General features: G+C 43.4%; 1 protein-coding gene across 4 annotated transcripts in view; it reads right to left on the bottom strand.

The window, feature by feature from the left end:
- pknox2 (pbx/knotted 1 homeobox 2) overlaps positions 1-26,983 on the bottom strand; it is a 479,643-nt gene that overhangs the window by 409,249 nt on the left and 43,411 nt on the right. Inside the window, exon 1 of one of the 4 annotated variants that reach the window (XM_070894329.1) lies at positions 12,667-12,741. The exons of the other annotated variants lie outside the window; for them this stretch is intronic. Coding sequence (XP_070750430.1) covers positions 12,667-12,730 — 64 coding nt within the window. The 5' untranslated portion in view covers positions 12,731-12,741. Of the gene's footprint in view, positions 1-12,666; positions 12,742-26,983 lie in introns of those variants that run through there. 4 annotated transcript variants of the gene reach the window in all.

Raw genomic sequence — 26,983 nt, 5'->3', positions numbered from 1 at the left:
AGGAGATCCAGCAGCTAGCCGATAACCATGATGTGCGAGGATTTTTCACCGCAGTCAAGGCCATCTACGGCACAAGCACCCAAGGCACCACCCCACTGCTGGCCAAGAATGGAGAGGCACTCATTAAGGACAGCAAGGCAGTCAAGGCCCGCTGGAAGGAGCACTTCGAAGAGCTCCTCAATCGAGACTCTGCCTTCGACACGAGTGTCCTCAACTCCATCTCACAGCATGCTACCCGCCACCATCTCAGCAAAACCCGAGCCCTGTACGACATAGAAAAGGCCATCCTTCAGCTCAAGAACTACAAGACATCAGGAGCAGATAGAATCCCCGCTGAGGCAACAACGCATGGCGGAGAGGCACTATTGGCACGAATGCATGACCTCATCTCTTTATCTGGAAGGAGGAGAACATGCCAGAAGATCTCAGAGATGTCATAATCATGACTGTCATGTATTCAACTATCATTGTAACCCATGTATAAGCTGACCCAAGTTGTACACCTTGAGAACATTGACCAGAGGTCGAACTTGTGGGAGACACTCCTAACCTGGACTTTCCGGTATAAAAGAGGAAGCTCCACCCACCTTCAGTCTCTTGAGGCCTTGGTAATAAAGGTAACTGGTCACAGAGTGACCTTCTCTCAAGTATGGGCCCCAAGTGCATTTATACTGTATAGTAAGGACATATCAATGACCATCTACAAAAAAGGGGACAAGTCCAACTGCGACAACCAGAAGAAGCTCCCTGCTGTCAGCCACTGGGAAAGTCATCACAAGAACACTCCTCAACCATCTTCTCCCTGTGGCTGATTCCGTCCACTAGGGAGTAAGATGGACATGATCTTCACTGCGCAACAACTACAAGAGAAATGCAGGGAACAGCACCAACCCTTGTACATAGCCTTCTTTGACCTTACAAAAGGCCTTTGACACAGTCAACCCTGAGGGACTATGGAGCGTCCTCCTCCATTTCTGCTGGCCCCAAAAGTTTGTCACCATCCTCCGCCTGCTCCACGATGGCATGCAATCCTCTGATCAATGGATCCACCACAGACCCAATCCACGTCCAGAGTGGGGTAAAGCAGGGCTGTGTCATCGCACCAATGCTCTTCTCGATCTTCCTCGCTGCAATGCTCCATCTCACTATCAACAAGCTCTCCGCTGGAGTGGAACAAAACTATAGAACCAATGGGAACCTGTTCAACCTTCGCCACTTCCAGGCTAGATCCAAGGTCGCCCCATCCTCTGTCATTGAAATGCAGTACGCAGATGACGCTTGCGTCTGCGCATACTCAGAGGCCGAACTCCAAGCCATCGTCAACACCTTCACCGAGACGTACAAAGCATGGGCCTTACGCTAAACATCCGTAAGACAAAGGTCCTCTACCAATCTGACCCCGCCACACAGCATCACCCACCCCGATCATCAAAATCCATAGCTCGGCATTGGACACCGTGGACCATTTCCTATACCTCAGGAGTCTACTATCAGCAAGGGCAGACATCGATGACGAGGTCCATCACTGCCTCCAGTGTGCAGCGCAGCCTTCAGTCGCCTGAAGAAGCGTTTGAAGACCAGGACCTCAAATCCGTCGCCAAGCTTACGGAGAGTAGTGATACCTACCCTCCTATATGGCTCAGAGACGTGGACTATATACAGCAGGCGTCTTAAAGTGCTGGAAAAGTACCACCAGTGCTGCCTCCGCAAGATCCTGCAAATCCACTGGAAGGATAGACGCACCAACGTCAGTGTTCTCACTTAGGCCAACATCCCCAGCATCGAAGCACTGACCACACTTCACCAGCTCTGTTGTGTGGGCCACATCGTCCGCATGCCTGACACGAGACTCCCTAAGCAAGTGCTCTACTCGGAACTCCTACACAGCAAGCGATCCCTAGGTGGGCAAAGGAAATGCTTCAAGGACACCCTCAAAGCCTCCTTGATAAAGTGTAACATACCCAAGGCACCTGGGAGTCCCTGGCCCCAGACTGCCCAAAGTGGAGGAAGAGCATCCGGGAGGGCACTGAGCACCTCGAGTCTCGTCACCGAGAGCATGCAGAAATCAAGCGCAGACAGCGGAAGGTGCGTGCGGCAAACCTATCCCACCCACCCTTTCCATCAACCACTGTCTGCCCCAGCTGTTAGAGACTGTAATTCCCGCATTGGACTGCACAGCCACCTAAGTGGAAGCAAGTCTTCCTCAATTTCAAGGGACTGCCTATGATGATGATGAGGGATGGGCAATAAATTCCAGCCTTGCCAGCAATACCCACATCCCAGTAATAAAAAGAGAGTAGATATCCGCTTTGAAGCGAGAGATATTTCTGTGACTACTTAATTTATCCAAATATTCAATAAATCATTTCAGTCACTGATTGAACAGAACATTACAAAATAGTCAGCAGGGACAGCTCAACAAACATAGTGCAACATAACGTTTGTCTTTCACACATAAAATTATCTCCCACAGTGTTGCTCACAGCAAGTTGGAGGATATGGAAGCAATTTTATGAGATGTGGTGAAAGTGAAATAAGTGGATCGCAGTAGAGTTTTTTCCCCGATTGATGATTTTACGGATTTGAGTAAAGGAATAAAAATCAGAATAGCAGATTTTTTGTGGTACAGATGCATTTAATGTGTGACATCTACTACATGCAAGATCTTAATATATTATTAGATTGTCTCCCATGACATTGCTTACTGGTTGCCTGGGGTCTTGCACCTTGGTTAACCTAGTTAGCTGCCAAGTTGGAGCTGGGTTTACTTCGTCTGTCCCTTTAAGGCCACTGCTCAATTATTCCCAAAATAAGGGCATCCAAAGATCAGTTAGAGCCTAATTGCTATTATTCAGGGAATTACATATGTAGGTTGGCAGCTGCTTATAAATCAGTCTTTTTCCTTACTGAGAAGCCAGGCTACCTGACAGAAACCATTAGGAAATGACAGGTTTTCTCTTTTCTTTAAAGAATGCAGTTGTGATTTGTTGCAATTTTCTAGTATAATATTTGCGCCATGTGTGGCACAGACTTTGCATACGTGACATTTTTGTGGTGTGACTAATTCCTGGAAGCAAGGCGTTGACTATGTTAGTAAATCTCACCTTATGGTATTGTTCATGCTTAGTTGATGAATGAGTTTAAAAAATATATATATCAAAAGGTGTTGAAAATTGGGACAGAGACTTGAGAAACTCATTTTACAGCATCACTTACTGGCCATAGCCTGCAACTACACTGTTACAAGTAAGTGTTTACACAAAATATTTATACTATAAATATTTACCAGCAATTTCAGTTATTAAATGTTAATACATAAGAACATAAGAATTAGGAACAGGAGTAGGCCATCTAGCCCCTCGAGCCTCAACAAGATTCAACAAGATCATGGCTGATCTGGCCGTGGACTCAGCTCCACTTACCCGCCCGCTCCCCATAACCCTCAATTCCCTTATTGGTTAAAAATGTATCTATCTGTGATGTGAATACATTCAATGAGCTAGCCTCAACTGCTTCCCTGGGCAGAGAATTCCTTCTCAACTCGGTTTTAAATTGGCTCCCCCGTATTTTGAGGCTGTGCCCCCTAGTTCTAGTCTCCCCGACCAGTGGAAACAACCTCTCTGCCTCTATCTTGTCTATCCCTTTCATTATTTTAAATGTTTCTATAAGATCACCCCTCATCCTTCTGAACTCCAATGAGTAAAGACCCAGTCTACTCAATCTATCCATAAGGTAACCCCCTCGTTTCCGGAATCAGCCTAGTGAATCGTCTCTGTACCCCCTCCAAAGCTAGTATATCCTTCCTTAAGTACTCCAGGTGCGGCCTCACCAATACCCTGTACAGTTGCAGCAGGACCTCCCTGCTTTTGTACTTCATCCCTCTCGCAATGAAGGCCAACATTCCATTCGCCTCCCTGATTACCTGCTACACCTGCAAACTAACTTTTTGGGATTGTCCTCCCACTATTCATCGGGGACTTGGCCTGGAGGGTGGTGCATGGAGCAGTGCCGTGCAACAAATTTTTAAGCCGCTTGCAATTTCTGCGGTCTGGAGGAGTCCATGTTCCATATTTTTATTGAGTGCACGAGGTTGCAGCCCCTGTTCCATTATTTGAAGGGGCTGCTCCTGAAATTCTGGCTGCACTTCAGTCCCACTCTCCTGATCTTTGGGCACCCTGTGCGGAGGGGAGCGGGTAGGTCCGAAGGCCTCCTCGTAGGACTGCTCCTGGGCACGGCCAAGGGTGCCATCAGCCGGTCCAGGCAGCGGGCAGTCGAGGGGGTCGTTCAACCTGACTGCCTGCCTCTCTTCCTCCGGTCCAGGGTGTCCTTGGAGATGGAGCACGCGGTGTCCACCAGTACGCTCGCGGCCTTCCGCGAGAGGTGGGCACCGGAGGGTCTGGAGTGCATCATCACGCCCGGCAACCAAATTTTAATTTGATTTTACATTTTTAAAGTTTAATTTGTTTTAATTGCCGGTGCTTTTAGTGTCCCCCTTCCCTTTTATAGGGGGCACTGGGGAAAAATTGTGATTTTAGTGCCCAAAAAAAAAAGAAAAAGAACACAAAAAAAAAGGAAAAAAAAAAAAGGGCCTTGTAAATGTCTGGTGTGTCATCCAGGTCGGGTGGCACGGTTTAATGTTTTGTTTTACAGATAAACTCAAAGAGTTTCATGCACAAGGACCCCCAAAGATACATCATGATTAAAGGAAATGGGACAGGAAATGCCCGCATACACAGGATGTTTAATCCATACATGTATATGCAGATAAATGCGTGAAGTCCTGGAGGAGTTCTGATTATCCTGCACATTATTTGAATACATTAGTACTCTGGGAGGTACAGACCAAAAAGATCTAATTTGTGGTTGATGTGTTCTTTTATAGCAGTGATATTATTCATTACAGTAAACAACCAATTATGTGGTATTCTTCTTCCTCTATAATTTTCTCCCTTTTGTCCTCAGCACTCCTGTATTTGCTGGGTACAGTTCTACAGCTGACAATGCACCCCAAGTGAATCCCGTCCCATCCTCCCCCAACACCCGCAGCTATACACGTTCCTAGGAACATAGGAGCAGGTGTAGGCTATTCAGCCCATTGAGCCGGCTCCACCACTCGCTCTATGAGACCATGGCTGATCATCGACCTAACTCCATATACCCGCCTTTGCCCCAAATCCCTTTGCTTAACAGAAAGCCAACAATCTCCGATTTAAAATTAATTGATCTAGCATCAATTGCCATTTGCGGAAGAGTGTTCCAAACATCTACCACCCTTTGGCCCCAAGTTTCCACACGCGGCGGAAAAGGCGCACCTCAGAACTGGGCGCCTGTTTTTCGCGCCGAAAAAAAAGTGCGGTATTCTCGAGCTCCTTGGAGCTAGATGTCTGCTTGGCGCGGCGCACAGGGGGCGGAGCCTACCACTCACGCTGATTTTCTAAGTAGGAGGGGGCAGGTACAATTGAAATGAGGCTTCTTGGTGCCAGCAACCCTGCGCGTGCGCGTTGGAGCGTTCGCGCACGCGCAGTCTGAAGTAAACATTGGCACTCGGCCATTTTTAAAAGTGCTGCAGAAAAAGTGAAGATTTGTTTCTTGGACCCCTGCAAAGGTTTGTATTTTAATTTTCTTGATGTTTCTTGTGTGAGGGGAGTGCTTTTAGCAGCACTGCTGAATAAATCACCTGCTGATCTTGTAGTGTAAATGCTCTCACATTTTTTTGTATCTAATTTAATTTTGCACCTAAAAAGTGATCCTGAAGTTTAAGTGTTCTTCAGAGTGTAAGATTTTTCACAATGAAACTGTTTTGTAAGTGATGACAACAATGCAGCACCCATTCTGCAAATTTAAATATAAAACTGTCTATGTGGCTGCCTCTCCCTGTCCAAATGGCCTCAGTCCCCCTCACAGCTCGAAGGCTGCTGTTGTATCTTTGGCTGCCGGCCAGCCACTAACGCCGCCCCTAAAGCGTGGCCGAATGGCCTCAAGAACCTTAATGAGCTGCGTGTGTCCTGTGTTCATTCTTCGGCTCCCGGCCAGCCACTGACGCCGCTGCAATCCCATGGCCGAATGGCCTCAAGTCCGTCCGGGTGCTGCATCTTCGCGGGGAATGAAGGCTTGCCTCAAGCACCGCAGCTCAGCTCGAAGGCTGCTTGCTGCCTGCCGCTGCCGTCGAGACACTGACGCCACACCCCTGCCTGAAAGGCCTGCCTGAAGCACTTTCACACAGGTAGGAACATGGTTTATTTAATCTTTTCTTTGCTTATAAATTTTTATTCAGGTTGGATTTATTTGTATAATATTTGTATAAGTATAACTAAGGATTTATTGTAGAATTTAATGACTTCCCTTCCACCCCCCCTCGTTCCCGACGCCTAATTTGTAATCTGCGCCTGGTTTTTTAATGTGTGGACAAGGTTTTTTCAAGCGTACAAAAATCTTCACTTACTCCATTCTAAGTTAGTTTAGAGTACATTTTCACTGTGGAAACTTTGAAATCAGGCGTCAGTGGCCGGACATGCCCCCTTTTGAAAAAATAATTCTGTTCCAAAGTGAAACTGTTCTACCTGACTAGAACTGCAGAAAACTAAATGTGGAGAATTCCGATTTCTAAGATACTCCGTTCTACACCAGTTGCTCCTAAAAATCAGGAGCAAATCATGTGGAAACTTGGGCCTTTGTGTCTAGAAATTTTCCTAATTTCACTCCTGAAAGGTCTGGCTCTAATTTTTAGACTATGCCCCCTAATCCTTGAATCGCCAACCGGCAGAAATAGTTTCTCTCTATCTACCGTATCTGTTCCCCTTAACATCTTGAAAATTTCAATCAGATCACACCTTAACCGTCTAAATTCTACCAAATACAACCCTAATTTGTGTAATCTCGCCTCGAACTTAAACCTTGAAGTCCGGTTATCATTCTGGTAAACCTGCACTACACTACCCCCAAGGCTAATATATCCTTCTGATGTGGTGCCCAGAACTGCTCACAGTACTCTAGGTGTGGTCTAGCCAGGGTTTTGTATAGCTGCAGCTTAATTTCTACCCCCTGTATTCTAGTCCTCTAGATATAAAGGCCAGAATCCCATTAGCCTTTTTGATTATTTTCTGTACCTGTTCATGACATTTTAATGATCTATGTACCTGGACCCACAAGTCACTTTGGACCACCACTGTTTTTAGCTTTTCACCATTTAGAAAGTACCCCCTGTTCTCTGCTTTTTAGATCCAAAGTGGATGACCTCACATTTGCCTACATTGAAATCCACAATTTTGTCCATTTACTGAATCTGTCGATATCCATGTCATTTTAGGCTTCCATCTACAATTCCACCGGCAAATTTGGATACATGATTTTCTGTGTTATCAAAGTCATTAATAAATACTGTGAATAGTTGAGGCCCCAATACAGATCCTTGTGGGACACCACTAGTCATCTCCTGCCAATTTGAGTACTGACTCATTATCCCTACTGCCGGTCTCCTGCCGCTCAGCCAATTTTCTAACCAGATCAATAATTTGCCCTCAATTCCATGGGCTTCTACCTTAGTTAACAATCTCTTATGTAAGAGTTTATCAAATGTCTTTTGGAAGTCCCTATAAATAACATCCACAGACATTCCCCTGTCCACTACTTTAGTCACCTCCTCAAAATTTTCAATCAGGTTTGACAGGTATGACCTACCTTTCACAAATCCAAGCTGGCGCTCTCTGATTAACGGAAAATTTGAGGGGTTCTCAGTCATCCTATTCTTAATTATAGACTCGAGCAATTTCCCAACGACAAATGTTAAGCTAACTGATCCATAATTCCCTAGTTCCCCTCTCTCACCATTTTTAAATAGCAGAGTGACATGCGCAATTTTATAATCTAATGGAACGGATCCTGAATTGAGAGAACTTTGGAAGATTATAGTTAGGGCATCTGCAATGTGCTCACCTACTTCATTTAAAACCTTGGGATGGAAACCATCTGGCCCTGGGAATTTGTTACTCTTTAGTGCCATTATTTTCTTCATTACTATTATTTTACTTACATTAATTTTATTGAATCCATATCTCTGATTCAGTATTATTTTCCTTCAGATTTCCGGCATATTATCTTCTTCCTCTACTGTAAATACCGATGCAAAGTCATTATTCAACATGTCCGCCATTTCCTGATATCACCGCTTTCATTTTTTAAGGAGCCAACATTGCTCCTAACTATCCTCTTTTTCTTACGATAATTGTAAAAAAAAGTGTTGATTTTGATATCCCTTGCAAGTTTCTTTTCATACTCCTTTTTTGTAGCTCTTACTATCTGTTTTGTGACCCTCTTCTGTCCTTTGTATCTTTCCCATTCGCCAGGATCTCTGCTATTTTTTGCATTTTTGTATGCTTTTTCTTTTCATTTTATGCTGGACCGTACCTCTTTAGTCATCCATGGCTGTTTTTTTGGCAAGTAGAGCTGTTACCCCTCAGGGATATAAATTGGTTCTGTATCACCTTACCGTTCTTTTTTTGAACATCTCCCACTGATCTTCTGTCATTTTACCCATTAACAAATTTGCCCAGTTTACAGTGGACAGTCTCTGCATCATCCCTTTGAAGTTGGCCTTACCTCGATCTAGAATCGTTCTCACACGGATCACTAAATAGCACTCGGGAGCCAAGACCTTGGCTGATTTTTCCTCTCCCAGTGGCACCGAGGTCAACAAAGACCCCAACTGCCACACAAATGAGACAAAATCATTACAAACTAGGTTCTCTGTCGCCTCTTGTCTGTGTACCTTTGTGTTATTGCCAGGCAGTGAATTTAGCCACAAATTTAGCCATCAGAGGTACATCAGAACTATTTTAAGGGAAAACTCATTCCAAAGATTAGACATTTGGTTCTGCAAGTGGTTATGTTGTGCATTATGGTTTGTACACAAGAATTTATTTGGTTTCTGGCGATTTTTGAAGCGCATGACACAATAACATTCACGTTAATGGATTAAGGACTGTAATGTCCATCACTGATTGATGGACAATGCATAACTCCAGAGTCAATGTGCATATTGGAGAATTTGAAGGACCCAATGGCTTAACCAGGACCTGTACATAAAGCAGAGACAAAATCCAATCGTCCCACCCGACAAGCGCAGCAGGAGTGAGGACTTTGTTTTTTTTTTTAAAAAGCTTAACAGGCACAACTTCACCAGATCTCAAAAGGACAATGGAGATAAATGCAAATATTCTTGGAGTGTCTTGCCATTTTTGTCAATCCATTCTCTCTGGAAGACACTGACTTCATTGTAAAGGATAGTTCCACAGTTGCTAGAAGCCCTCTGGCATCTCATCCAAGTGGCTTTCCTACAACAAAGCGAGCACCACAACCATATTTGACAGTGGGGGAGGTGTCACAGGCCAGTCGGATTCCCCCATCCTTACCCACCATGGACACAAAGGTACTTCTGCACTGGGATTATTGGATGGTGATCAAGAATGAGACTTGGCTGTATTTTTTGCCTTCCCAATCTAGGAGATTGAGGCCAATTATAATATACCTACTGCCAGCTGGCTGAGATCCTGCTAACCAAGTGCAGCCCAAGAATCCAACCAGGGACTGTGTCAGTATAGCTCAGCAGTACATCATTAGCCCCTCAGAAGAGCCTTTAAAATATATTTTTATCTGGTTTTGCTTTTACACAGAAACTGGGAACCTCAGATTGGGGCCAACGGGACAGACATATCAGTGAGAAGATTATTCCTTTTAAGGAGCGAGAGGTCTCCAAGTGCAATAATAAGTTAAATGTGCAACATTCAATCAGACCCTTGTAGGGTTTAGTAAGTAGCTATGAAGCCAGGTGTTTGACAGAAGTGCAAAAATTCAACCATGAAAAGGGCCAAACATACCTCCAAACCTGAAATGTTTTACATAATCAGTAATCTAAGATTACTCAATGATCATTACTGCACTAATCAATTAAATCACTGCAATCGACTTAATGTGTTCCCATATTTCTCTCATGCCTGCTGTTATTACAATAGAGGCCGGTAGCAAGCAACAGATGGTGACCAAGGTAATATCCACGGAAAAGAAAAATCAATTTGCAGTTTCTTCAGCCACGAAAGCCTTCCTAAATTAATTCACTCAAGTTGAAGTAAACCCACAAAAGCCATAATTACAATGCAACAGAATTCAGGTCACCGTGCTGCCTAGTTTCTCAGCCTCATCTATTCATACTTTCAAAAACTTATTTGGTTTATTTTGTAAGGGGTTTGAAAGGGAAGCATGATGAACTGTGTGTAGAAACATTTTTCAGCTGAGGCAATTGTGTCTATATTGATATTATGAGGATATAATCATACATTGATCTCCCAGTTTTAACAATGCTGTTGTGGGGAACCAATAAATATAAACAAGGCACAATGCAAAGTTTGATAGCAAACCATTAATATCACTATAGTTTGCAGTGTTTCGTCCTCCCTTCCACCCCCCACCATGCTCATGTTACAGAGCTGTGCTAATAGAGACAAGTCCCTGGGACGGGAGGGGAATGAAAGGTTCTAGCTTCCAGCTACCTCTCAGGAAGTTATTATAGCATCACGCACAAACTTTCCTTTGCCTCTGGATTGATTGTAAGCCTTTAATGTGGAGGAAAGAAGGCTCATGCCACCCAAGTACTACTCTGTGGACACATTGCAAAATGAAGTCAAGCTTTGTAGCAATTTTGAAGTTTGATGAGACAATCACATCCCATATTGTGACGAGGCTGCTCAGTGCCTCAAACATACCACTGGCACAGTGAGCAGCAACACGGCCATCTTCAGCTTGTTCCAAGATCAACACGTCTGGTTTGGGTAGAACCAAGTTGTTCGTTTGGAGAAAAGAGGTCTTCCTCAGTGGCAATGGTAATTATGTAAAATAACTCCTGTATCACCCCATAGCAAGTTGGCATTCATTTATATATGGAAGATAAACAAATGGAGACCATCCTGTTTTGCTGCATGGACATCCTTCATCTTCAGGAGTGCAGAATCCACTTGGAATGTAATTGAAAAATTCCAATAATTCTGCAAAGGCTTTTTTTGGGTGGGGGGGGAGGCAGAGATGAAAATAGACAGTAAAATAAAAGGGATTCTGTACTGCCACATTCAGAGGACATCACCAATTCAAATAGATCCAGTGCCATTTTCAAAAATTCAAATGCAACCAACCAGCAAGGCGAAGGATCCAAGCAGTCATTGAATTACAGGACATGTCATTGTGCAAGAGACAATTTGGAGAACAGTTACAGTAAAGCAGGAAGGAGATAACAGCATTAACACAGATTATCTTGCTAAAATGGATGCCCCCTATAGTTCGGTCATATTGGAGTTTGCACAAAGGATTGGCTTGTTCTGCAATCTTAGGAGACAGTTGGATTTTATGTCCTAAATTGCAAAATTTCCTTCAAAAAGATTTAAATCCTCATAACATATTGTAAAAGCCTATCTTTATTTATATCGTTGCATCTATTTTGGTCATAGCAGTTTGTAATATTCAGTATGCTAGGGTCCATCATAATATGGAAATATATCTGCATGTACAGTAACACAACCATCTAAATATTTGCCTCAAAAACACTGTCTGCAGCTCTCCACTCAGGTCCGAGAGGAAGCTCAGTATTCAGGCCTGGCAACTTCAAAGCCACAGCACAGATGGGTCTGAATACTTACTGCTGGACTCAGTACAGTCAAGAGCCATGCAGTCCCGGACATTGCTCACCTGTTACAGTAAACACTCTGCCTCTCACCCCATATCTTTACTCATGCTAGAAGAGAGTTTTCAACAAAAACGACTCACCCACGAACTGAAATCTTTACTTTCGGTTGTATCTAGGTCAATGTATCCGCAGTCTAACAATTAATCACCACTTCATTGAACTGCTTACTGGAGAATTTGTAGGATGCCCACTGTACCTCCCATCACCTCAGATGGTGGAAAATGACATTAAAGTGCTTTATACAGGTTAAATTGCCACTCCTCCTTCATTTACAAGTAAAACAATAGACAGAAGCAAAGAGACATGGGCACAATGTAATACAATCATTAAATGCACCTATATAAGCAAGCTGAGTTGTCTGCTCAAAAATGCTCTGTACTCTCTCTTGCCAAGTTCTCAGAAACAGTCTCTGGTGGTGCATGCATTAGCTTTGCTTACAGAGCCTTACCCACCTCCCAGTCCCAGCTTGCTGCAGGTTGACTAGAAAACTATAAAAAGACAAGATCATCCCGTGTTTTACCGTTGAAATTCAAACAAGTTCATTGGAAGAAGGTGTCAGTCATCAGTATGATTACATTAAGCTTCAAAGCAACAATGATTTGTCCATGACAGCGAGTGACAATTGTATTAACAATTAAAGGGCCATATGCACCTAGTAGTTAATTCACAGACACTAGTATTTCAAATGTTAATTCCACGGTTTGGCAGCCCATGCCAGATGCAAACACCACTATTGTTTGGGTGCCAAACCATGGAACCAACATTTAAAATACAGTTGCCTTCAAAGATAACCTTCACATTGATTAATTCTCAAACAACACTGCTATAGACAAACCACCTCCGGTGAAGCACTGCAGATTTCCAAGGAAGTGCTTGTAAACCATCTTAGAGCTACCACAACTTTACAAATGATACATTTACAACATGTACACATAGCTCACAGGATGAAAGCTCCATCATCATCAACGAGTTGTCGGCAGCATTCAAGCGATGTGACCAGGTCATCAGTCCTCAAGAGGCACCTTTACATTTCTGTGCTGCCACATGGCTCCTGCTCAGTCATTGACAGCACCAAAGATCATTCTTCACAAACCCAGCGGCAGTGGCGATCCAGTTTTGCCTAGGTCTCAGGTCTCTCAATCGTAAAGCTGTATGTAACGACCAATAAAGACACTGGGCTGGATTTTCAGTTAGCGGCCAGAGGGGGCATTAATGGGAGCGTAAGAGGTTACATAAGAAATAAGAAATAGCAGAATTAGGCCATTTGGCCCCTCCAGCCTGTCCGCCATTCAATAAGATCATGGCTGATCTGATCATGGACTCAGCTCCACTTCCCTGCCCGCTCCCCATAACCCTTTACTCCCTTATCACTCAAAAATCTATCTATCTCTGCCTTAAATATATTCAAAGATCCAGCCCCCACAGCTCTCTGGGGCAGAGAATTCTATAGATTTACATCCCTCACAGAAAAAATTCTTCCTCATCTCAGTTTTAAAAGGGCAGCCCCTTATTCTGAGATTACGTCCCCTAGTTTTAGTTTCCCCTATCAGTGAAAATATCCTCTCTGCATCCACCTTGTCGAGCCTCCTCATTATCTTATATGTTTCGATAAAATCACCTCCCAATGAGTATAGGACCAATCTACCTTCATAAATCAACCCCCTCATCTCCGGAATCAACCGAGTGAACCTTCTCTGAACAGCCTCCAATGCAAGTATATCCTTCCTTAAATACGGAGAACCAAAATTGTACGCAGTACTCCAGGTGTGGCCTCACCAATACCTTGTACAGTTGCAGCAGGTCTTCTCTGCTTTTATACTCTATCCCCCTTGCAATAAAGGCCAACATTCCATTTGCCTTCCTGATTACTTGCTGTACCTGCACACTAACTTTCTGTGTTTCATGCACAAGGACCCCCAGGTCCCCCTGTACCTCAATACTTCGCAGTTTTTCTCCATTTAAATTGTAATTTGCTTTTCTATTTTTACTGCCAAAGTGGATAACCTCACATTTTCCCACATTATATTCCATCAGCCAGATTTCTGCTCACTCACTTAGCCTGTTTATATGCCTTTGCAGATCTTTGGGTCCTCCTCACAATTTGATTTCCCACCCATCTTTGTATCATCAGCAAACGTGGCTACATTACACTCGGTCCCTTCATCCAAGACATTAATATAGATTGTAAATAGTTGAGGAACTAGCACCGATCCCTGTGGCACCCCACTAGTTACTGTTTGCCAACTGGAAAATGACCCATTTATCCCAACGCTCTGATTTCTGTTAGTTAGCCAATTCTCGATCCATGCTAGTATATTACCCCCAACCCGGTGAACTTTTATCTTGTGCAGTAACCTTTTATATGGCACCTTATTGAATGCGTTCTGGAAATCCAAATATACCACATCCACTGGTTCCCTCTTATCCACCCTGCTCGTTACATCCTTGAAGAACTCCAGCAAATTTGTCAAACATGATTTCCCTTTCATAAAACCATGCTGGCTCTGCTTGATTGAATTATGCTTTTCCAAATGTACCGCTACTACTTCCTTAATAATGGACTCTGGCATTTTCCCAACGACAGATATTAGGCTAACTGGTTTAGCATGAGAAAAAGTAATTTTAAAAACTTTAATGAGTTACCGACCGAGAGCGCAGCATTTAGCGCCCCAAACAAAAATTCATTAAAGGCTCACCGGCAGCGCAAACCATTAGCGCCTGGCTGCTGACAATCACTCCGATCGTGACACATTCCTGGTGCAAAGCCCACGCTTGCGCACCGGTCATAAAATTATGTGCGGCCGCCAAGAACAAAGTCTGGAAAAAGAGTCGGTACAGGCTTGCAGAGTCATTAACTAGTGGCTACTTGAAGGGATGAGGAAGCGCTCTGTCGGAGGTCACAGTCAGTGCAATGTTTACACACAGCTCAGTGGTGAGCCTCCGCGTTTGCAGCAGCAGTCAGAAATAAGAGTTCAGCTTGAGAAAAAGTGATTTTGAAAAATGTAATGGGTGTATTACAGTACATTACTATGCCATGCCTTTTGTCTGTGCACACACAGAGGCTGAACTCCAGGACATAGTCGATGTATTTACTGAGGCTTACGAAAGCATGGGCCTTACGCTAAACATCAGTAAGACAAAGTTCCTCCACCAGCCTGCCCTCGATGCACAGCACTGCCCCCCCAGTCATCAAGATCCACGGCGCAGCCCTGGACAACGTGGACCATTTCCCTTATCTCGGGGGCCTCCTATCAACAAGAGCAGACATTGACAACACGATCCAACACTGCCTCCAGTGTGCCAGTGCAGCCTTCGGCCGCCTGAGGAAAAAAAAGTGTTTGAAGACCAGGCCCTCAAAACTGTCACCAAGCTCATAGTCTACAGGGCTGTAGTAATACCCGCCCTCATGTATGGCTCAGAAACATGGACCATGTACAGTAGACACCTCAAGTCGCTGGAGACATACCACCAACAATGTCTCCACAAGATCTTACAAATCCCCTGGGAGGACAGACACACCAATGTTAGCGTCCTTGACCAGGCCAAAATCCCCCACATTGAAGCACTGACCACACTTGATCAGCTCCGCTGGGCAGGCCACATAGTTCTCATGCCAGACACGAGACTCACAAAGCAAGTGCTCTATTCGGAACTCCTTCACGGCAAACGAGCCAAAGGTGGGCAGTGGAAACTTTACAAGGACACCCTCAAAGCCTCCATGATAAAGTGCAACATCCCCACCGACACCCGAGAGTCTCTGGCCAAAGACCGCCCTAAGTGGAGGAAGTGCATCCGGGAGGGCGCTGAGCTCCTAGAGTCTCATCGTAGAGAGCATGCAGAAATCAAGCATAGGTTGCAGAAAGAGCGTGCAGCAAACCAGTCCCACCCACCCCTTCCCTCAACGACTATCTGTCCCACCTGTGACAGAGACTGTGGTTCTCATATTAGATTGTACAGCCACCTAAGAACTCATGTTGAGAGTGGAAGTCTTCTTCGATTCCGAGGGACTGCCTATGATAATAATGATGATGATGATGATGATGATAATACCACACCTTTAAGACTTGGCTTTTCCCAGGATCTGAATCAGAGTTCGGCGCATGCACAATGACTCGGTTAAATTTAGCGCCAGCATTTTCGTTATCACTCTCCCAGTTCTGATGTGCAACGACTGATTTAGCGCCCTCGACAGCTCTTCGATGGATTCTGATGAATTTCTGGGCGAAGGGCGCAAACTTATTCAAGGCACTAATATTACTAATATTACCCAGATGAGGCGCGACCGAATTTCTCCCCCAGTGAACTAGTTACAGATGGTATTCTCAACACATTAGGGAAGTTATGATGTCAATACATCAGAATCATAGTAAGTCACACACACACACACACACAGAGACCTCGAGGCTTACCGATTCAGAACTCCACTGCAATGTAAAACTCCGTACATTATAATCCGATATTATAATCAGACCAGCACCACAGAAGCAGCTGATACTTAAGCCAGACTTTGCGTTATGTCAAGGATGCATGGGCTGCACTTCAATATTTTACTTTCTTTAGTCATTCTCGGCAAGGCCAGAATTCCTAGTCTGGAATATTGCCCATCTCTAGTTGCCCAGCTACAACTGGGCCTTACGAGGCCACTTCAGAGATCAGTTAAGAGTCAGCCACGTTGGTGTAGGACTGGAGTCGCAAATAAGCCAGGGTAAGGCTAGCAGGTTCCTTCCCTAAAGCAGATTAGTGAACCAGTTGGGTTTTTATCACAATCCGACAGTTCCTTGGTTACTCCTACCAAATACCAGCTTTTTATTTACAGATTTATTTATTTAAACTGAATTAAAATTCTCAAACTGCCTTGGTGGGATTTGAACTCACGTTCTATGTATTATTAGGCCGGGCCTTTGAATTACAAGTGCTGTAAAACAACCACTACATTACTGTATTTCTGCATCAATCCAAAAAGGCTGCACACTGATTCCCCTGAATCTGCAACACTGCCCCATCAAACAACACTACTCACTAAAATAACCCTTGCAGAAGTAGAAATGCTAGTCAATTAACACTTACTGAACTCCTGTTGTTAATACAAACAATAAGCAATGGTGAATCTCCACCTTGCCTACTACGGTTACCCCAATTTCAAGGTGGTCGGATTTTGGCCTTGAAACAATGCACTTGTGCTTGGAATAGCTGGGCCCAAGTACAATGCACATCAATGGGTTGAAGGTTTCTCCTCAATGGGATAGGGACTGGTGGAACACCTGGCCAGAGCTTTATCCTTTCTCCTCAGAGACCTGGGTGCTAATCCGTGCTGGACAGAAATCTTCACCTTTTCAGTCCCCTGCTTCAACAAAATAGGCCATCTAGCTGTTCGTACTCAACTCAAGTCTCAACAGAAATCTCTCAACCTAGCCCGAACTCAGAAAAGGAAGGGGGGGGGGGGCGGTGGGGGGAGTGGATAAAGCAAGATGTACTTACTTTGAATGCACTTCCATTTGAAAATTATATTTTGCAGCAGTATATTTGTTTAGCGACAGCCCCCACTCCTCCATCAACTCATCCAGAAACACATACGCACAGCTGCTCCATCAATATCGGCCAGCTGAAACTGACCGGAGGTTGACCTTGATCCATATTGAGCAAATTTAATAAATAAAATGAAATGCTGGCTGAAAACAGTCATCACATAATGGCTCAGTGCAACTGGAGGGAGAGCCCTTTGGGCATGACCCAGGACCCTTCCTCCATCTACAATTAAACTTCAACTTCTTGCTCATTAAATTATGAAAAGCATTTTTGTTATAAAAAGAGACACATTATTAGCTGGATGCTGGAAAAATGATGTGCTCCATTATTTACAAAACCAAGATTTTAGATTTTTGTTCTCGTTACTTTATGTGAACAGAGATGGTAGCAGGCTTGGTAACTTAGAGGAGCCCCACTTTGCAGATGTATGTAGGAGAAAAGACAGGTCAACATTCTAGGAGGTCTACTCAGTCAGGATGTTCAGAAACAGTAATTCAGGTGGCATCCATCTCCTTCACGTTGAAAGGAGGGAGCAGCGTGTGACAGCCCGGCCCGGCAATCAGCGCGGTCCCGGCCTGAAAGACCATCAGCAGGCCGGGGCCATTGGAGGGAGCAGCGTGCGGCGACATACCAATGCAGGGAGCAGCGCGTGCTGCTGCACGAGGGAGACGGCTGCAAAGCCAGGCCGCTGATTGCAGTGCAGGCAGGCACAGCAGGAGGGGCGAAGGAGTGGCAAGAGTTTGTAGCGGGAAGTGACCGGGGCTGAGGAGAGGTGTGAATCTGGGGCCCAGAAGAGGTGAGGACCCTGGGGCAGCTCACACTGCAATAGGTATGCGCGCTCGGTCTGTGCAGCAGAGTTGGTCTCCAGTTAGTCTTGGATAACTCTTGCCACTGGACCAAGACCTAGCTCTGTCAAGCCCGTGTGGTGGCTGGTGTGCAACGGCCAACACATGTTAAAAAAATCCAAGCACAGGCATCTTCCACCCTTCACAATGTAGTTCAGGATCTGGAATATTAGGTCCTTCATTGAAACACCTGTGAACTCATCCCTTTTTGGCGTGGAAACAAGTCATCCTCGCTTCGAGGGACTGTCTATGATGATGATCTCCTTCAAACACTGCCCGACACGTCCAGCATGTGCCTTTTTCCTTCATCGCTTTTAGAACTACTGTTACAGGACAGTATGGGAGAAACACCATCCCATCAGAGAAAGTGCCAATGCAGGGTGGAAAGAAAGCAAAAGCAGGTCTTGCATTTATAAAGCTCCTTTCACAACCTCAGCTCACCCCAAAGCACTTTACAGCCAATTAACTACTTTTTTGAAATGTAGTCAGTGTTGTAATGTAGGCAATATGGCAACCAATTTGCGCAGTGAGCTCCCACAAACAGCAATGAGATGATGACCAGATAATGTTTTTTCTAAGTGATGTTGGTTGATGGTTAATTTCAGCAATGTTGCAGGAAGGGCATCAAGTGGAGACAATGAGCTTCCCACCTCGCCTGCCCATCATTTATAGACTGTGAGGAGAAGGAAGAGAAAAAAGCAACAAGTCTTCCCATCAGCCTTGTAGCAGTCAGCCAGAAGTAGCATTAGGGATGCCTGGGAAGAGGGCTGTTATTACTGGCACAGTTGAGACTGCAGCACAGAGAACAGTGGTTAACCCCATGCTGATATCAAAATCTAGCAATTTCCTGTGGCATTGCTCATAAGTCAAATAACACACACAATAACAGGGGTATTTTATCACAAAGTAGAGCATATTATTCTGCTACTAAAATGGAACCGTGTCCCTTCGAGGCCGCAAAATGTATTGTCAAATAAACAATGTCTCGGGTCAGTCAGAGTTAAATTGATTAATCTGCAGATTGGTAAACTTTCAAGCTCCAGGTTAGCAGCATGTAGCATTAAGTGACTAGCTTTATTTTCTTTTTTTAAAAAGATCATTTTGCATCTGCACATTTCTGCTGACAGGATTTGAAAAGATGTTTGTGAGCAAATCGTTCAGAGACAGTGAAGTAAATTCTTTTTGATTGACTCCTGGAATAGAAAGTGATTTGGTCCCCTCACTTACTAAAGCTGCAGAAGTAAATCTGTGAATGTAACATGAGGAGAAGGGCAAGGTCATTTATTTGTCTGGTCAAGCAGAGTGCAGAACGGGGACAAAGTGGCAATGTGTTGAATTGCTCATCAAACTGAAAGGGAATGCAGAGGGAATCCAGATACCTAAAACCCAGAATTGCACATTAAGAATATTTTTTAAAACTAAGTGAGGGTGAGGAGAACGATCAGGAAAGTGGGAGAAACCGCTCTCTGGTACAGTAAATAGCACATAATTGCATTAAACAAAAAGCATAAATAACCAATCGTGCACACAATTTACATTGTGGCTCATGTCAAAAAAGACCTCCCCAAATAGTTCAAAAGTTCATGCTTAATGTAATACTGAATATAAAAAAAATCAAATGTATATTTATTTTGAATGGCTCAATGATGGCTTCCTGGCTTTATGCCCCCATTCTTTCTCCCATATTCCAACTGTGACTATACTCCAAAAGTACTTCATTGGCTATAAAACTTTGAGACGGGGTCGCGAAAAGCACTATATAAATGCAGGTCTTTCTTTCGATCTCCAGCACTGGGTAGGAAGGGAGAGCTTACAAACAGCAAGTCCTGGCACATTCTTCAAATGACCAGTCTTGCTGTTAATTGTAAAAAGAAATGCTGCAAGTTGTAGACAGAGATGCCAGGTGAGAGCTGTAGTCAGCTACCTTGTCAACTAACAGGCCAACTCAAGGAACTGTCACAAACTCAAGCCTCAGATTTCGCAGATATATTGGTAGCTGCATTTGTAACATTAAAAAAATGCATAGATAAGTTTAATCATTTTAATTTTATAATTCATGCTATTATGTTATAATTTTTTTTCCATGACTGAGATTTTTACTTTAAGAAGATGACTAAAATATTCTCAAAATGTTTTGGGGAGATTTAATGTTTTAAATTAGTACAGGTAGCTTTTTCCAGACTGCTCATTCTTGATCAATTATTTTCATATGTTCTTAGTAGATTTTCATTGGTAGTTAATGTGCACTCCTGTCCACTTTTGATTAGCAGGCTCCCTACTTGTTCAACTGTGATTGGTTACGGTTTACAAAATATAAACTTTTAGCCAATTATATTCACCTGTGAAACAGAAATTTGCATTAAGCAGGTGTGACACAAAGTATTAAAGACAAATGTGCATTAGATGCAATCTATATTAAGCAGGGGACTCTGGGGAGTTGACATGTGCAGTCAATTTAAAGCCCATTCAGATAGGCCACTGCAGTAGATGAGAAGGGAGTTTCTGTTCTGGTATTGTGCCGAACATGGAAACATGAGCAGTGGTGCAAAGGAATATTTGCTTCCAGTATAGAAATGTTCTTTTAAACATAAATCTCCAAAAACATTTGTCTTGACAAGTCAGAGAAAAAAGAAAGTGTGAAAAAGAGAGAGAGAGAGAGAGAGAGAGAGAGAGAGAGAGACTTGGATTTATATAGCGCCTTTCATGACCACCAGACGTCTCAAAGTGCTTTACAGCCAATGAGATACTTTTGGAGTGCAGTCACTGTTGCAATATAAGAAACGTGACACACAGCAAGCTCCCACAAGCAGCAATGTGATAATGACGAGATAATCTGTTTTTTTGTTATGTTGATTGAGGAATAAATATTATACTATATTATATCAAGTAATATCAGGTGGAGAACATCATATCATTCTGTTGCCAAGATGCAGTTATGTGGAACTTGGCCTGTTCCTTTAAGGTTACAAGTCCAATACCAATAACGTGGAGATCATTTAAGGGCTTATTGAGCCATCCTGAGGTCAATTTGAAGGTATTTCTGATTGCTGGAGACATTTCTCTGGAGATTGTCATGCTTTCCCATTTTTAAAAAAAACCACAGAAATTGCTTCAGGTGAAACACTTTGCATTGAACATGGCTTGAGAGTTTGATACTGATATATACAAGCTGCTGCAGCAATCCTAATGAAAAACTGCTTTCTTCCTTGTGATCTACGATATACTCATTGCCACGACAATGCTGCTTTGAACCATCAATAGACCTCATTCCCTCGTCTATGAGTGGCCAAGCAATGCACCTGTGCTCCAGCACACCTGCTCCCAAACAGCTGCCTTGTTAAGAGTAGTGGCAAGATGAAACAGAACCATTCCAGTCATGTTCATATTAACCCTTTGGTGACATCAAAATGTTGGCATTCATGCAAAAGAGAAAGTTACAGAATCCTATTCAAGTAATCGGTACCAGAATAACCCAGAAAAACCTGTACCATGTGTTTCAAAAGCCCCAATTCAGTACATGAACACAAAAATCTGACCGCCCCTCGCTTTCTCTGATGCTTCTCTCCTAGCTCACTTCACTCTGGATATGGTTCCGCAGGTGCAGGCAGCCTTCGAACACTCGCGTCAATCATTATGTGTCTGAAATAATGTGAGCTATTCTACCATGGAGGGCATCAGTCAAATAGCCCACACATTGTTTAGACTCGCTCAGTCCTGTCTTGTGGCAGTGATTAACTAGCTAAGCCCAGACTGGGGATAACCTCCCCGATCTGTACACTGCAGTGCATTTCCCCAATGAGCCACCTGCAAGCTCCAAAACCATGAGACTCTTGGAATGAATATTTACGGTTGAAGACTCTTAAGAAGGGTCTATTGTATTGGCACCGAGGTTTCAAAATATGCACATTCTAGCTGCCGTGAAGACTAGCAAGTACAGTGTTCTGAAAGCTACACGGGACATTCCTTGGCGAGTGGGACTGAAGGGAAATGCCAGCATTCCTCCCACCTCTTTCACACAGACCTGCTGAAAATATTGCGTGCATTTCCCCATAATCTGCCAGACAGTTTTCAGCACTCACTTTAAAAAAAAATCACGGCATGGAACCCTGAAGTCTCAGTGTCAGCCTTAAGCTCACTGGGTAGCACTCTCGCCTCTGGAGACAGTTGGTCATGGGTTCAAGGGCCACTCCACAGATTTGAGCACAATAATGTAGGCTGACACTCTAGTGTAGTAGAGGGACTGCTGCACTGTCGGAGGCGCCATCTTTCGAATGAGGCCTCCTCTCAGGTGAACATGGCACTATTTCGAAGAAGAGCAGAAGAATTCTCTCCGGTGTCCTGGCCAATACTTATCCCTCAAATCAACATCACAGGGACTATAGGGAGGGAGGAACTTAATACAATCACCATCACTGAAAATGTAGTACTCGGTAAAATAATGGGACTAAAGGCGGACAAGTCCCCTGGACCTGATGGCTTCCATCCTAGGGTCTTAATAGAAGTGGCTGCAGAGACAGTAGATGCATTGGTTGTAATCTACCAAAATTACTTGGATTCTGGGGCGGTCCCAGCAAATTGGAAAACTGCAAATGTAACACTCCTATTAAAAAAGGAGGCAGACAAAAAGCAGGGATCTATAGACCAGTTAGCCTAACATCTGTCGTTGGGAAAATGCTGGAGTCCATTATTAACAAAGCAGTAGCAGGACATTTGGAAAAGCATAATTCAATCAAGCAGAATCAACATGGTTTTAGGAAAGAGAAATCATGTTTGATAAATTTGCTGGAGTACTTTGAGGATGTAACAAACAAGGTGAATAAGGGGGAACCAGTGGATGTGGTGTATTTGGATTTCCAGAAGGCATTTGACAAGGTGCCACATAAAAGATTACTGCTCAAGATAAAAGTTCACGGGGTTGGGGGTAATATATTAGTATGGATAGAGGATTGGCTGACTAACAGGAAACAGAGAGTCGGGATAAATGGGTCATTTTCCAGTTGGCAAACAGTAACTAGTGGGATGCCGCAGGGATTGGTGCTGAGGCCTCAACTATTTACAATCTATATTAAAGACTTGGATGAAGGGACTGAGAGCAATGTAGCCAAGTTTGCTGATGATACAAAGATGGATGGGAAAGCAAATTGTGAGGAAAAATTCTGCAAAGGGATACAGACAGGCAAAGTGAGTGAGCAAAGATTTGACAGATGGAGTATAATGTGGGAAAATGTGAGGTTATCCACTTTGGCAGAAAAAATAGAAAAGCAAATTATAATTTAAATGGAGAAAATGTGCAAAGTGCTGCAGTACAGAGGGACCTGGAAACACGAAAAGTTAGTGTGCAAGTACAGCAAGTAATCAGGAAGGCAAATGGGATGTTGGCCTTAATTGCAAGTGGGATAGAATATAAAAGCAGAGAAGTCTTGCTACAACTGTACAGGGTATTGATGAGGCCACACCTTGCGTACAGTTTTGGTCTCCGTATTTAAGAAAGGACACGCTTGCATTGGAGACTGTTCAGAGAAGGTTCACTAGGTTGATTCCGGAGATGAGGGGGTTGACTTATGAAGACAAGTTGAGTAGGTTGGGCCTATATACATTGGAGTTCAGAAGAATGCGAGATGATTTTATCGAAACATATAAGATAATGAGAGGGCTCGACAAGGTGGATGCAGAGAGAATATTTCCACTCATAGGGGAAACTAAAACTAGGGGACATAGTCTCAGAATAAAGGGCCGCCCATTTAAAACTGAGATGAGGAGGAATTTCTTCTCTCAGAGGGTTGTAAATCTACGGCATTCTCTGCCTCAGAGAGCTGTGAAGGCTGGATCATTGAATATATTTAAGGTGGAGACGGACACATTTTTGAACAATGAGAGAAGAAAGGGTTATGGGGAGCGGGCAGGGAAGTGGAGCTGATTCCAGGATCAGCTCAGCCATGATCTTATTAAATGGCAGAGCAGGCTCGAGGGGTCAAATGGCCTATTCCTGCTCCTATTTCCTATGTTTTTATGTGCTTAAACAGATTATCTGGTCATCACCACATTTATGGGTAAATTGCCATATTTCCAACAGTGACTACACTTCAAAAATAAAGTGCTTTGGGACATCCCGAGTTCTTTCCTTCTTTTACACAGGCCTGGAAAACATTATTGCAATGTGTGTCATTAACCACCCCAGGGCACCCTCTAAACCACAAGATTGGAAGTGCAGTTGCCTCGGCTGAGCATTGGCCGTATCTCAAAAATATCATCATAGGCGGTCCCTCGAACGAGGATGACTTGTTTCCACATGAGTTCACAGATGTTTCAATGAAGGACCCGATGTTCCAGTCCTGAACTCCAATTGAGGGGATGCTTGTGCGTGGATTTAAAAAAAAAAAAACGCGTGGTAACCGTTGCACATCAGCCACCACACGGGCGTGACAGAGCTAGGCCTTTATCCAGTGGCAAGGGTTGAACCAGGACTACTGGAGACCTGCTCTACTGCACAGACCTAGCGCGCACACATATCACAGCGTGGGCTGACCTATGCTGCCCCTGGGCCCTTGGCTCTTCTGGGCCCCGTACCCTCGTCTGTCGCATTTCCGCCACAAACCAATGCAGCAATGCTGAAGCACTTTAAGAGGATGTGGACATCAAAATTAGGAAAGCTTAAATTTTTTTTAATTTACTATATTCTGGGGAGATTCTCAATTAGAATGTGGAAAACAGAACCTCTACTATAGATATTTAAAAGAACTCTGGAGACATACCTGAAATCTAGACCAGTCAGGTTTAATACCAGCAAGAAAAACATAGAAAGTATTTTGAGAGATCTAGAGGGGCATGGTTTGAGGTGTCACACATGGAAATGTACAAGTGAACATGGATTTAAAAACATTTTAGGAACAGGAAAAGAATATATATGGCCTTTAGGTTGAGCTCAAATCCATCTTCTCGTCTTGTTCCTCTTTTTATTCAGAAATGTGTCTAACTGTTTGTCTGTTGGACTCACATATATGTGCTTTATTAGTTTATGCATATTTGCTTTATTAGTTGTGCATGATCTTTTCTTTTGAATCCATGTAAAGCAACACCACGCATACCAATAGCATTCGTTACAATCATTCTGTACTCCGCGCATAAAAGCAGTCCCTCCCTTTTTCTCCCCTGGTCACACATTCTTGAAATTGGTCCAAAATTTTCTTTTTAAAATACCAATATATGTGATTGCCTCATGTCCGGAACCCGAAATTTTTCCATACAATTTAACCGAACCAGAATTTCGCCATGGCCATAATAAAAATACGGTTTAAATAGGTTAATTAACCTTAATAACTTCAATGAATTCAAATCAATATAGTTATCAAAAATATAACCCATCCTTAATAACTATATTGAAAACAATTCATGGCATCTACGAAATCTAACATCTACTGCCTGACCCTAGGGAAACCCAGCAGCATTAATATAGGCGATCAGTATCTATATTTAGTGCACTTGTTACCTGTGGACGAGCTGGATTGTGTAATGAACAATTAACAAAAATCAGGAGCGAAGCATAGATACTCTTACAGGTGGAAATTTAAAATGTACAAGAACACACAGGCAGATACTGAAAAGGCTTAGCTTTATAAAAGTGTTTTGTGCACTTATTTCAGTTCTGTAGATGGGAGCCAGAATTTAGCATTTATTGAAATGATGATTTAATTACTGTTGTAGAAATAAAATATTATTTCCACTGCATATCCCTCTGATCTTAAAGTTGCTGGCCATCCAGTACTATGTCCAAATACTGAATCTTCATGTTTGTCTAGACTGAGTGTCTGGAGGTTATTATTCAACCATGGGGGCATGTCAAACCCAACCCTCTTCTCAACCGACATCCACATACCCACACTTTTCAAGAGGGATTGTTAGATAGCGATCCAGTGAAGGAATGCTGGTCAATTTCTTCTCTCCCTATCCCAGAAACATCAAGACTAATTCTGGCTGGGATTAAATCAAGACAGAATAGGGATTGAACCTGGATATTTCCCGATCTGTATGGCTCAGTCTCACAACAGATATGACGTTCCTCTATACAAAAACACAGGCGAATGCCTGATATTCTACTTAAGTAGCAGCCTACTAATGAAATCCCCTTTTTCAGAAAGCAAGACATTCCCAAAATGTCATGAGGGGTCATTAATTATGGAGAAAAGCAGGCAGCCTCCTGTTCTTTGAACATAGAATTTCAGATCTAGATGATGCATTTACATCCCGAGCTGGGAGGGAGAAATGTAGGGCTGTCAACCCTCCCGGATTATCCCGGAGTCTCCAGGAATTAAAGATTCATCTCCAGCACTCTGCTGCAAGAAAATATCGGAGATGGGGAAAAGCTGATGACTGGGCAGGATAGGTGGAGGCAAGAGGTCATGTGATGAAATCTCCAGGAATACGTCCAGAGTTGTCAACCCTCATGAGGTTTTAGTTTATTTGCAATTCAAAAAAAATTTTGCCTCCATCAATTCATCAGGTATCTGTTAGATGTGTTTTTATGAAAGTCATGGATTTATGGATAAGCCATTTCAGACTGCTCATACCAGCCCCTGGCTCACTCAAGGGAAAAGAGCAGCATCCGAGTCCAAATTTAGAGCATCACATCAACCTGACACTTTGATTGAGGGAAATCCATAAATAAAGACAAGCTCCATTTGATTGAGCAGGTCATTAAAGGGTCATCCATAATCATCACCTTCACAGGCAGCACACGGAGACTTGATGCTCTCACTATATAAACACACACATGTGCTATTAACCCCCACTCCACTTTCTCAGAGGCCTCCTCTGCAAATTTACAACTGTAGTGGCCAATTCTATTAACAGATGAGTGGACTGGGAGTACTAGGTCAAAATATGCATTTTG

The sequence above is a fragment of the Pristiophorus japonicus genome, chromosome 11, assembly GCF_044704955.1.
Source record: "Pristiophorus japonicus isolate sPriJap1 chromosome 11, sPriJap1.hap1, whole genome shotgun sequence".
Classification (NCBI taxonomy): Eukaryota; Metazoa; Chordata; class Chondrichthyes; family Pristiophoridae; genus Pristiophorus; species Pristiophorus japonicus.
Note: the sequence above shows the minus strand (reverse complement) of the source record. Positions and strands in the feature narration are given on the sequence as shown.